Source organism: Dysidea avara, chromosome 2, assembly GCF_963678975.1.
Source record: "Dysidea avara chromosome 2, odDysAvar1.4, whole genome shotgun sequence".
Classification (NCBI taxonomy): Eukaryota; Metazoa; Porifera; class Demospongiae; order Dictyoceratida; family Dysideidae; genus Dysidea; species Dysidea avara.
The window spans coordinates 46418082-46432464 of NC_089273.1; the positions used below are offsets into that span (position 1 = coordinate 46418082).

Sequence of the window (14383 nt, forward strand, 5' to 3'; positions counted from 1 at the left end):
CCATTTTTGGGCAGTCTTAAAGTTGCCAAATCTGGCTCCGTAACATACCTGCTTGGTCAAAATATGTACCATGCATTGTACAGTGTTCTTGATCACATATGGTAAATTGCATTTTTCATTACTTATAGTTATAATAATTATTAATAATTAAAAACAATAATTTTTAGATATACATTTGAAACTCACTGCTTACAGCTCTAGATATCCAGTATATTGGTCTCTGTTACTTTCATGGTTCTTAAACAACTAATTGTAAACTACAGTATTTGTAGTTGCATGAGTTAATTAAATGTCAAGTGTGTAAATCAGTAAATAACAATTTCAGATTAATAATTCAATACAGGCACAAAATCAATGTATCACATCAAAAGCAATATGATTTCACTGTTATGCAGCAAAATTTGTACTAAAAGAAATTCTATAAGTCTAACTAAATTTTGCATCTATATTTTCACTGTTTATACAGTCCATGATCAGTCTTCATCATTCATTATTTCCATAACGGGTTCACGAAAATGGATCATGGCATCATCACTCTTAATTGTATCACTAGAATCCCTCCTTTTTCTGCTACATTGAGATAAATTAAACTATGTGATTACCAATAGTATAGAAGCAAACTTATATAATATTTGCAAAATGTAATTATTTAAGTATGGATGTGCAGAAATTCAATGATTATCATGTAGAAATGCAGTAAGTTTGACATACTATTTGGCAAATATGTGAATCAGAAACTACAGTATGCTGTCATTGTAAAGCAATTTTGAGGTTTTAAAGAAAAATCTGCAATTTGGACATTTATAAAGGTAGAGTTGCACAAACAGCCAAGACTCACAACAGTGAGCAACATGTTGAATAAAGTTAAAAGTGCACACCTTATTCATAGGAGTTGCTTATGTTAGTACGAGTTTCACATTCCTCAATGCAGTGCACATGATCATTAGATTTTCTCAACATTGTTGCAAAAATAAAAAATAAAATATTTAAAGAAGCTCAGTGCCTGGAATGATTGTTGACAATGCCAAATAAATGATCTGTTGTACTGTGAAGCTCTAATGTAGATGTGATATGTATATGTGACCAGGTTTACAAAAGGAGTCTTCTAAACACGTTTGATTCTTTTATAGAAACATGAAATTTATTTTATCTATTTAGCCATGTTGTTGCTCACTACTTAAACTAAATTTAAGCCAATAACTGGTTACAATTTTAAGTTATGAATTGTCAAAGTCAGTAATTTTATGTGTGGAAGACTCCTTTGCACAAGTCCAGTTAAAAGATATGATAATCAAACTTATGGTTTTTCTTGTACTTATTTACTTACATATCAATTATGGTAGCATTCTTCCTCATACTATCATCTATATCAATACTGATAACACTCATGGGAATTACTTCATTGTTGACATTAGCAACAGGTTTGTGTTTGCAGTATGAGAGGATCTTCTTGACATTCTCTTTATATACAATCAATTCCATTACTGTAAATGCTACTATTGGTAGTATCACTGAAAGAACTATAACTGAGTGCAGTACGTCTGTGCCAAAAGTGTCATATAATGATATAACTGAAACAATAATCATTATATTTAATACCATCCCATCAAAAATATTAAGAATCCTACGTTTGTATGGTCGAACAATTAGTTGTGTCAATGCTAGGATCACACTAGTGACAAGTAACAGAGATTTTGTAGCATTATTGTTGGCTGAAGTAACAATGATTACTAAAATTATCACCAGACGACAAATCATGTAATAAGCTGCGAAAGAACGATACTTGTCTTTGTAACATCCTTGAAACTGATCGAGCAGTGGTTTTATCTTGGTGAAGTTAACTTTGCGATTCAGGAATGGCTCAAGTAAAAGTAGAAGTGGTAAACCAATCACAATTACTAGTGTATATAATATTGCTATGATTCCATAAGGAAGATGACGACCATGAAAGTACTCAATGTCAGGTGACAGGTAAGTGTAAACCTTATCGACATTATGAAATGTCAGTGATCTTAATAGCAGTAATGAAGTTGTGGCCACAGATGTGTATGATAGTAGTAGTAGAAAACAAATCATACGGATAATTCCCCGGCTTATGAATGCTGAAAACCTGTGAGACATTCTGGCAGACAGGCAGATCAATCCTACAATGATGGTGACAGCTAGTGGGTGTACATAATGAATGGCTTGTTGATCAATTCCATTCATACTCTTTACCAAGCAAAGCTGTCCTAGAAATTGTGGAGTCACCTTAGCTGCACTAGACATAATGCTAACAACAGTAAACAGTCCTTGTGATACATCCAAATTTTGATCAAGTAAAATATCCAACATACTGTAATAGTATGTAATAACATAGAAATAACCAATCTCAACATGATAGTATGTCACCACAAACACTAATACAACCAAAGCTATCCAATATATCACTGACAACAGGATCACCAATGCTGTTTGTAGAGTTGTACACTTGTTAACTTTAACACATTTTGCAGAGTCAAATGAGAGAGTATAGCCTTCCTCACAACTACTGCAAGCAGTTCCTGATCTGTGTGAACTACACTGATTCATTCTAACTGGTGAGAGTCCATAAAACCCATTAGTTGTTTTACAACAAGTAAAATTGCAGTAATTTTTAGGACAAACTGCAACTGTTGTTTTACCATCAACAATACCAAACCAGTAACCTCTTTTGATAGTTGATGTGTTACCAGAACAAGACACAATGTCACTGTCATCATAGCATACACACTTTTGAGTAGTATTATCATAGTGGTAACCATGGTGACATGGTGATAGTTCTGCTATTAGTCCAACAGAAATTTCTACATCACTATTTGTATAGGATGTGATGGTCATTGAGAAATTAGTTTTATCAGTAATCTTCTTGCCTATTATGCTAATGCCTTCAAAGAGTCTACAGTCTATGGGTACAAATCTTGTACCATCAATTTTGTGATCTTGGCTTTCATTATTTCCACCCTCTACCACAAAGTTCACTCCTCCAGCAGGATTATCATAAAAGCTTAATACACAGGCATTTATTCTAATGTTTTGACCAAGCATTATATTGTTCACAAAGTAACAATAACAACTATTTTTAGTAGTATCGACACAGGTGGCTGGGTTAAATAAGGCAAGCTGACGAGGAGGATAATTGTGTGTCACATTCATTCCCACTATACTGCTGTTCAAACAAGTTTCATCACATGATGATTGTATGTGCATATAAATATCATCACCAACAAGGGCAGCACTGTTGCTAAAACTAACACCATTGCTGTGGGATAATATTTTACTCTGGTTAGATTGTTTCAGTTCACCATAAATTCCTCCACCATAACGAGTAGCATTGTTATGATGAAATACAACATCAGATTTGGTATCAAACATTATACTAAATGTATCCTTAAGATAAATGACTCCACCATTCCTACTAGCTGAATTGAATTTTAGCCGTACAAGTGAACCCATCACAAATTTCATTTCTGACTGCTGGATATAAATAGCTCCACCATCTTTGGCTTTATTATTCACAAAGTTCACTGCTGTGTTTCCTTCAAAGAGTATATTTGAATGTACTTGGCAAGCCAAACTGCCACCAGCTATTGCAGCTTCATTTTTTCCAAATGTAACTGTTGAATTTCCATCAAATGTTATGTTAGAATAACTTTCAGAGTATACAGCTCCCCCAAATTCAGCTCCATTATCACTAAATACAACATATGATCTTCCATTAAATGACATTTTTGAATATCTGTTAGTGAACACTGCTCCTCCATATTGAGCTTCATTGTCACTAAATGTCACACTTGAGTTTCCATGAAATGTGACATCACAGTTTTCGAAAGTTCCAATAGCACCTCCATATTGACTAGCTTTGTTTTGTTCATAAGTCACCGTGGTGTTTCCATCAAAGTATATTTTTGAATACCTCCTGGAGTACACCGCTCCACCAAGTTTTGCTTCATTGTCTCTAAACGTCAATTGTGAATTCCCATCAAATGTGATATTGCAGTTATCATCAAAATGAATAGCTCCTCCATGTATGCTGCCGATGTTTCCTTCATAAGTCACTATTGAGAAACCATCAAATGACACACTAGAATACTCTTCAGAGTGGACAGCTCCTCCATATCTAGCTGTGTTACCACTGAATGTTACTTTAGAGTTTTTGTCAAATGTGACACTGGAGTTCTCATAAAAATTAATTGCTCCTCCTTCAGAGCTTCCTACATTACCTTCATAAGTCACTGTTGAGTTTCCATCAAATGATATGCTAGAGTACTGTTCAGAAAACACTGCTCCTCCATGTTCAGCTCCATTGTCAGTAAATGTCACTCTTGAGTTTCCATCAAATGTGATGTTGGAGTTGTCCTCAGAATGAACAGCTCCTCCACTGTCAGTAGCATCATTACCTCTATATGTCACTGTTGTGTTTCCATCAAAGTATATTTTTGAATACCTTCTGAAATACACAGCTCCTCCAAATTGAGCTCCATTTTCACTAAACTTCACTGTTGAATTTCCATCAAACATGACTCTGGAGTTGTGGTAAGAACAGACAGCTCCTCCACCATTAGTGGCATCATTCCCTTCGTAACTCACTGTTGAGCTTCCATCAATTGATATGTTAGAATATTCTTCAGTGTATACTGCTCCTCCGTTTTCAGCTCTATTGTCACTAAATGACACTTTTGAATATCCGTTAAATGTGATGCTGCAGTTATTATAGGCATTAATAGCTCCACCATTTTCACCAGCATTATTACTTAAGTAAATCACTGTACTGTTTCCATCAAAAAGTATTTTTGAATATCTATTAATAAACATTACTCCTCCATTCTGAGCTCTATTGTCACTAAATTTCATTTTTGAGTTTCCATCAAATGTGATACTGCAGCGTTGATATGTAGCGACAGCTCCTCCAAATCGACTAGCTTTATTACCCTTATATGCCACTGTTGTGTTTCCATTGGATGATATGACAGAATTTTCATTAGAGTATATGGCTCCTCCATTGCTAGCCTTGTTGTCACCAAATGTTACTATAGAGTTTCCAACAAACGTGATGCTGCTGACATTATAAGAGTTAATAGCTCCACCATGTATGCTGGCTACATTACCTTCATAAAACACTGCTGTGTTTTGACTGAATGATACATTAGAAAACTCTGCCGAGAACACTGCTCCTCCTAATTTAGCTACATTGTTAATAAATATCGCTTGGGAGTCTCCACCAAATATGATGTTTGACTTCGTTTTAGAAACAATGGCTCCTCCCTCGGCACTAACATAATTGCCTTTATAATTTACTGTCGTGTTACCATCAAATGATATTTTTGCATACCAATAAGTGAACACTGCTCCTCCATATTGAGCTTCATTGTCACTAAACATCACCTTTGCATTTGCGTGTAATTTGAAACTGCAGTAATCCTGGCAATAAACAGCCCCTCCACTCGTGCTTGCTTTGTTACCTTCATATATCACTGTTGTATTTCCATCAAACAATATCTTAGGATAAGCTGTAGAGTAAACTCCTCCTCCATGTTCAGCTCTATTGTCACTAAAGGTTACTGTTGAGTTTCTATCAAAAGTGATGCTGCAGTCATTATAAGAAGAAATAGCTCCTCCGTTTTTACTTGCATTATTGCTTTTGTAAGTCACTGCTGAATTTCCATCAAAAATTATTTTTGTATACCAATATATGAACATTGCTCCTCCATATGGTGCTACATTGTCATTAAATGTTACTTTTGCATTCGCATGTAATTTGAAACTGCAGTGTTCCTGGCAATAAACAGCACCTCCACTTATGCTTGCTTTGTTTCCTTCATATATAACTGTTGTGTTTCCATCATACAATATCTTAGGATAACTAATGGAATACACTGCTCCTCCACGTTCAGCTCTATTGTCACTGAATGTTACTGTTGAGTTTCTTCCAAATGTGATGCTGCAGTCATTATAAGAAGTAATAGCTCCCCCGTTTTTACTGGCATTATTACTTTTGTAAGTCACTGTTGAATTTCCATCAAAAACTATTTTTGAATATCTATAAGTAAATACGACTCCTCCGTACTGAGCTCTATTGCCAGTAAATGTCACTTTTGAATTTCCATCAAATGTGATCCTGCAGTTATCATATATGCCAACAACTCCCCCATATCGAACAGCATTATTATCTTTAAGTGTCACTGTTGTGTTACCATCAAATGATATATTACAATACTTATCAGAGTATATTGCTCCTCCATTTTGAGCTTCATTGTCTCTCAATGTAACCTTTGAGTTGCCATCAAGTGTGATGGTGGTGTTCTTATGAGAATTAATGGCTCCTCCATGTTTACTAGCTTTATTACCCTCATATGTCACTGTTGTACTTCCATTAAATGACATCTGTGAAAAATCTAAAGAATACAGTGCTCCTCCTAATCTAGCTTCATTGTCACTAAATGTCACTTTTGAGTGCTCATTAAATGATATTTCCGAATAACTGATAGAGCACACTGCTCCTCCAAACAAGGCTGTGTTATTATTAAAGGTCATTTTTGAGCTGTCATTAAACACCACGTCACAATTTTTACAGTATATAGCTCCCCCACTTATATCAGCCTTATTGCTTTGAAATATTACCATGGTGTTTCCACCAAATAATATAACTGACTTGCTAACAGAGAGTAGTGCACCCCCAAACAATTTAGCGTAATTGTTTGTAAAATTTAAGAATGCATTGTCTCTAAAATATACTTTGGAATTATTAATAAACATTGCTCCACCATGAGTGATTGCTGAATTATTGTAAAAGGTGACATTAGAATTGTTCTTAAATACAACAATGGAGCTGTGGCTAAAAATTCCTCCACCAGAGGTCACCACATTATGTTTGAAAACCACATCACCATTAATGTTTAATTTTTGCTTTGAAATGTAAACAGGTACTCCTTCATTTCCAGTAAATACTGAATTTTGTAAGTATGAATAGTGACTGTTTTCTGAACCAGCAATGTAAAGAATGCTTTCAGCAGCTCCATTGGTGGTGAAATTACAGTTGTCAATCATCAATCTTGTTTGAGTCTGAGGTGTAGTGTCAAGTATATACTCCACTGCTGCTCCATGACCTCTATATTGATTATTATGTGTAAATACAGAATTTTTGATGTGTACAATTCCTGATACTTCTGATAATAATACAGCTTGTCCTGCTGAGGAGCTAAAAGAGCAATTTTGAATCGTAAGGTTGGATGTTTTGTAAAAACTAATCCCAGGATAAGATGATTCATTGCTGGAACCGCATTTCTCCCAATTAATACCCTTGATTGTCACATTGTTGCAAAAAGACAAACTCATTGCTCCAATCCAATTACAGTTCACAGTAGGAGTTCCATATCCAACAATTGAAATATTCTCCAAATTTTCAAAACTGATTTTTCTATTTAGCACAATATTTGATTCAGTTATTTTGATTATGGTATTATTAGTAAGACTATGGACTGCACTAACCAGTGACTGAAAAGGACGATCACCAATCACACAACATGGTTTGTAATTAGTTGCCGGATCAACTACTATCCCTGAACCAGAATCAATATCTTGTGTTAAAGTCTCATTAGAACTTTCCTAAAAGACCAAATACAAACTTGAAATGATAAGCATCCTTCTGTGAGCATAAAATCATATATAACAGCATTATGACCTTGATAACAGTATAATTATTACAAGACAACAAATTTTTGAAATGATATTATTAACATGGGAAACCAGAGAAGCCACATGAATGTGTTAATTGTTAAAACCCACTATCATTACAGGATTTGTAAAAAGGAATCTTCTTGACATGTCTCAGTTACCAACTTTGATGATACATAACTGCTACAACATAGGGAATACGATTCGCTTGTAATTTGGTTAGAGCCGAGATACAACATTAATAGATGGAGAAATTGAATTTCTTTAAAGCAAAGGCCACAAAAAGTTGATTATGTTTCTGGTTCCCTTCCTGGTCATTTTTTAGCTGAATGAATTGTGCAATCACCATACAATAATTTGTATTATTTTATCTCTGTTGAAAGGTTTTCATGTCTTGTAAATACTCTTTCCTTACAAAGATGCACTAACTTCATACACTAACTTTGTTTTTCCCTATAATTATGTCAAATGTAGTGTATCACATCCAAAAGTTGCAAAAAAAAGAAAAGAAAAAAAACCTGGTCACCTGGGGATAGGGTTGGGCGATATACCGGTATGACGGAAACAAGGCGATATTACAGCTGGCAATAATCGATACCGCCTTGTTTTTGAAAAACCGCCATACCAGTATAAATGGTTATTGCGATATCATGGCGGGGATGCAGCTGCAACTACACACTTACACGTGTTAACAACGCCATATTGTACTTGTCAATCAGTATTACAACCTCCTTCAGGGGCGGATCCAGAGTTTGGAAAGAGGGGGGGCACCTTTCTGAAAAACAGTTGAAGACCAAAAAAAAAAAAAAAAAAAAAAAAGGTCTCGACAATAATAGCTAGTTATCCTTACCAACTATATCACGTCTGTTATGTAAAATTTTATAGCTTCATAGGTAAGCTACACTACCTCATGAACATTGTGACTGCTTTATTAGAGTAATTGACTGCTCTATTAGAGTATCTCGATCTTGTATGCAATTTCTTGAAGGGGGGGGGGGGGGGCATTTGCCCCAAATGCCCCATCCTGGATCCGCCACTGTCCTTGTACTAGCAAACAAGCCTAACCCTTGCACTACTACACGAAGCGACGCACTAATTATTAGAATACACACGTGTACCGGATAGAGCACTACTGTGATTGTGGGATAAAAGTTCTGGCTTCACATTAGTAAGTCTTAGTAAATTATCTGTTAGTTATATACATAGAAACTAGCTATGTCTCCTTCAAAATTTATATGCACTCCATGCTCTGTAAGTTGGGCTGGTTTTTAACTCCTTGCAGTTGTGGTAGCTGGTAAACAAAGTTCACCCATGCAAATATACTGTGTAAACAGTTTTGAGTGTACTTGCTATAGTTCATTCCAATACCGTGATATTTGCAATAATCGTGATAGTAAGCTACACAATAACCTTGGGAGGAAATTTTCAATATCGCCCAACCCTACCTGGGGAATTGGTAGGACCAGAAGTATATAATTAACTTTGCACGGCCAAAGTTATGGTTTTTTCAGGTTCACTTACTTTTCACTAATCTTGTCACAGATGTCACAATGCTGTTAATAGACTGACAACAATCATTTTGATGGTCCTTAACTATCCACAAACTTTTAGTTAAAATAAAATATGTAGCATAAGGAGCATGCACTGCAGCTTTCACCTTCATCGTTGGGCATGCACTGCTTAAATACACAAGATTATTCATTCACACACATACCTTTATAGACTAGAAATATTATATACCGAACATCAGTATAGCTAGCTCTTGGAAAGACTACATTTTAAATCTTGTGTTAACATCATTCAATTTATTTTATAAATTGTCAGTAACTCACCAGAAGAGGCAAACAGAACAACACACATGCAGTACCATTATTTTTTTACTACCACAACTAGATGTGTACCGATAATCGGATCGGCTACAATATCGGCCACCGATATGGCATTTTTTACCAATATCGGATTGGTACAGAACAGCAGGAGGACCGATATCGCTACCGATATTTATACAGTAGCAATAGTTTGTACATAAACGGATTATGCATTGGTTTTCTACGTTATCCATGTGGCTCTGGCCATAGATTCTTTATGCTCTGGCTTATTGTTTACTCTGCAACAAGTGCTACGCTACGAGAAGCCATATAAATACACGCAATTCTAGTGTTTGTTGCTGGAAAGCTTATCACAGTCTTTACAAATGAAGCAGTTATAGAGTACCTTTGTAATAAAAGAAGAATCACAGGATAACGGAAACTTGCTGTATAGCTACCAGCTTTCTCACAAGTCATTAGAATGCGGAGTAATGCAGAAATATCCGTTTAAGGCTTCATGGGAGTATATCTACATAAAATGTTTGTTGGTGTCTAATTGTCTGGATTGCACAATAGAAACCCAAGCTGTACACCACCACAGGAAGAGTATAGCAATGAATACATGCACATGTTGCTGTAGGGTAGGTAAATGTACACTTTTGTTTGCTTAAAATATTAATGCAAATATCGGATCGATTATCGGTTATCGGCTTCTTTTGGTTACATCAACATCGGATATCGGTACATGCCAAAAACCCATATCGGTATATCTCTAACCACAACATACTACTACAGCCTTAGGAGAGAAAGTCTGTTTAAAAACGTTTATAAATTAGCAGTTGCAGTAGAGATAGAGGTAGAGCTACTGCTTCCATACACATGACAAGTAACATCTACAGAATTGACACTGTCAAACAGAATAACCAGTCATAATAAGGCCACTCAGCATTGCAACAGATTCATACATTGCCAAACAGCAAACATTCATAGGTAGAGAGAGGTGAGTCAGGCAACATGAAGTGGTGGGTGAACAACAATATGAAAAATATATACATATGGTACTGTAACAGTATGTTAGTGCAACATGCATAATCTATGCTATCCTATTACTTGGTGGTTTATTATAGTCGAGATTGTTCATTAGCAATAGACTGGCTAATCATTGATAAAGTAGGCATGCCCCACCTTGAAAAATGGCAGTACAGTATGTGGCATTAAAACTTGTATGCGTACATAGTAGCACACTGCATATCGACATGCATACATTTCCTCTACCTACCCTATGCATACCTGATATTGACTGTGTCATTTTGCACCAACTGGAAGAGGAGATGCATTCTATTGGCATACAATCTCTCATGACATTTATATGCCTATATATATTCTTAGACCGCTTTTCTGTTACAAAAGAGATCATAAGTACTTATATACTGTATGTGACCAGGAGCTCATCGAGTCCGTAGGACGAGGGAGCATGTAACTCCGCATACTCTCAATGTAAACAACAAAATTCAAACATGGCAGACATTTCTTAACATAGTATAATCCTTATATAGTAAAAGTTGTATCGTAGGGTAAAGAATTACAATAATCATGCCACAAATATGCAGCGCCTGGATTAATTCATGAAAGAAAGAGATAGCAAGGAAGGAAACGTCGAGGAAAGGGCTTAACTAACGGAGTGAAATAGTGACAAGATGTTTTGGAGACTGCTAGGAAACATTCTTGCTTACCATGTAATGTAAGTGGGCCAGCTATCAATCCACGGCAGCAGCACAGAGTATCTGCAGTAAATACTGCTTAAATTACTATTAATAAATTGCGACGTCATGTTTGAATTTTACCATTTACGGAGTTACATGCTCCCTCGTCCTACGGACTCGATGAGCTCCTGATGTGACCCAGTCTAGGAAAACTGGTGCTACCACTTAAAAGTATCAAGAAATGCCAGTTTTAAGTATTTAGTGTGTTGTAATAGTAGAAACTACGTATACCAAATTTTCATGTTTGTCACCAATTCCTTACCTTCCAGAGCATTTACTGTACATGTACCTAACAGCTAAGTTTCCTGCCATTTTAGATAGATTTCAAACTGAGGTTGACTATATCAGGCAAGCTCCAAAAGAGATGGGTGATAGGGGCCCAGAAGGGGGGAGAAGGCTGATAAAGTTGAAGAGAAGGCATAAGGATGAATTAGGTCAAGTTATGAGCCATTCAGGTCTCAAAATTGGCTAAAATGGAAGGAAATTACAGCACAGGTCTTTATTCAACACCGAGTAGCTGTACAGCCACATACAGTCACCCCTGGGCTGACCAGAGCCCCATTAAGGCCCCACACCGCGAGTACAAATTTCCACTGTGCTTGGGAAAAGCAGTCAGAAAAAGCAGACCACACAAGTCTAGCTGATTTTGATTGTGAAATTTGATAGTTTATTCTTGTAGCTTTGTGTTCTTGATGGGTTTTCCCACTTATTCTCTGACTTTCTTCTTGCTAATGCATTATGTTGTCTGCCAAGTATAACAGACTCTTTGGTTTTACAACTCATTTTAGGAGAATAGCTGCTTCAGTGAAGTGGTGGCCCCACACATTCGTAACATGCATGGAGCATGAAAGCAGTACATTTGACAAGTCAGTTCAATGCAAGGTGAAGTGATTGTGGTTAGACTTAATCCATGCCACAATGCTAGATTCACCACTAGTGTAGTTGGAGTTGTGAAGAACAAGTGGCCAGTTCTAAACAGTTGCCAGCTAAAGACCAAAGTTAAGACCCTTTTCAGATACATTGCACTTAAAAGTTCCAATTGATATGCAATGTGTAGTACATTACATAACTATGTGATTGCAAGTGATTGTGACAGACTATAGGTACATAGCAGGGCCGGTGTAAGCACTACGGCCACTACGGCCACTGCCGTAGCAGATTTTCACAGCCCAAGCCAGTCATGTGAGCGCATGCCTAGCTAAGCTAATATAGCTACACACTAATAAGGTAACTCCGTATAGTAGTTAAGTCGTCATGACATACACTAATTTATATGTTTCTAGACAGACACCAACCATTCTAACCTTTAATGCAGTAAAAGGATGTGCAACCGACTTCACGTTACCACTTGCTTATCTTCTATTATATTCGTGTGTCTAATGATCGAAGCACGTGATGACCAGTATGGTGGACGTTCTTCCAGCTCTGCTGAAAGGTAGGTTATTATTATTATTGGGGGTACAGGTAAGAAGGCAAAGCCTGTAAAAACCCGATCAATTGTATAAACGAAATTAGACTTTACAACATGTAGAAAGGTAGTGTGACAGCTAGGGAAGTTACAAAAGTCAGTGTATGTATGTATGAAGCAATATCTTAAAATCAACTCTTGTAAAGTGCTAAAATTGCTTCAGAATGTGGTTTACAAACACTAAAAATTCGAAATTTTCCTGGGGGGCATGCCCCCAGACCCCCTAGAGGGGCATGCTTTGCATGCCAGAGTGCTTCGCGACACAGTCACTCATCGTGCTTTGCACACTCATCACAATCCCTGAATCAAAACCTGGCTTGTTGCCTGACCAGCCACTAAGAGCTTCCACCGGCCCTGCATTGTCAATTAGACACTGAATAACTGGAATTTAGTAGCTCAAAAGGACCTGTGTTGTGATTCCTGAGAAAAGCAAGTGTGCTACTACAGACCCTGAGAGTTTCAAAATTCTGTACAACCCTGTGTTTCGATGTCTAACTTATTTATACCACAGCTTGTTGTTGTATCTTCACTGCTGCTTGGTATACTTTCATTTCTGCTGCTGGTTGTACCTTCACAGCTGCTTGTGATATGAGAACTGTAGTATTCATTAGCCTAATACACCTCCCTGTAACTTGTAACGGCACTTGTTATCCAGTTATTAAACTGCCAATGCGTTGCAAATGTTACACGAAATTGATTGTGGTGTTTTATTATTATGATTAAAGTACCCGGTAAAGGCAGAGCCTGTATACCAGAAGGTCTTATAAAGGCCTAAGATGTTTATATTAACTGCACTTGCATCACCTCAGAGACAGGATTTATTTTACTAGAATTGGTACCTTCCTTACAAGCAGGATTGATATATTTTAGCTCAAATATTTGGCATAGCTGCTCTTTCATAAAAGAGCATGCAAAAAAAACAATTACAAAACCAATGCACAACAATAATAACCATACAAGTACAGCAGGACGAGCACAACAGAAACACAGTTACAACGGTTAAACTACAAGTTTAAGGAGACCAAGACTGAATTAGGAATTAAATGTTCACTAGTATATCTGCAGGTATAGGCAACCTCCCTTGTTTCACTCCTTTTTTTTTCTATTATCCCCAATCGAACTTAAAAATTTCTAATTTTTCCTTATACTTGTTTGTTTACTTTTTGCAACATTATGACTGATGAATCCATGCATACCGCATTAAAAAAAAGGATGGTACCAGAATTAATGTTTTCATCTGAACATGCGCCCCAGCTATCAAAAACTGCTTCGAAAGAGCAGTGGCCATTACACTTCGCTTTCAGCTATGTTTGTACCATTAACACAGCGCTACAGATGAAGGAGTGCCTCTGCAACAATCCAGTAACCATGAAAATGTGATTCGCGTGCCCCCAACTATCAATTACTGCCTCAAAAGTGCCGTGGCCATTATCCTTCGCTTTCAGCCATTCACAGCATTTAATACAAATGAAGAACACTGTTAGAATCGTCTCTGCAATCAGTCCAGTCACCACAGAAAATATGGATGATTCCTGTTTACAACCATACTGTGGGAAAGCCATGCATCACACTACCGCGAAATGACACCTTGGGCTGTCAGCGAAAAGAAATGGGACACAATGGAGGACAAAGGTAAGTCCACGCGTGTGTGC

General features: G+C 36.7%; 1 protein-coding gene across 1 annotated transcript; it reads right to left on the minus strand.

The window, feature by feature from the left end:
* Positions 1–267: 267 nt before the first annotated feature.
* LOC136248158 (uncharacterized) lies at positions 268–13339 on the minus strand. Its single transcript, XM_066039973.1, has 3 exons — positions 13238–13339; positions 1328–7623; positions 268–570 (listed from the first exon to the last, which is right to left on the minus strand). Exons 1-3 carry the CDS (start codon positions 13337–13339, stop codon positions 474–476), a joined length of 6495 nt encoding a protein of 2164 aa, XP_065896045.1. The 3' UTR covers positions 268–473.
* Positions 13340–14383: the final 1044 nt, after the last annotated feature.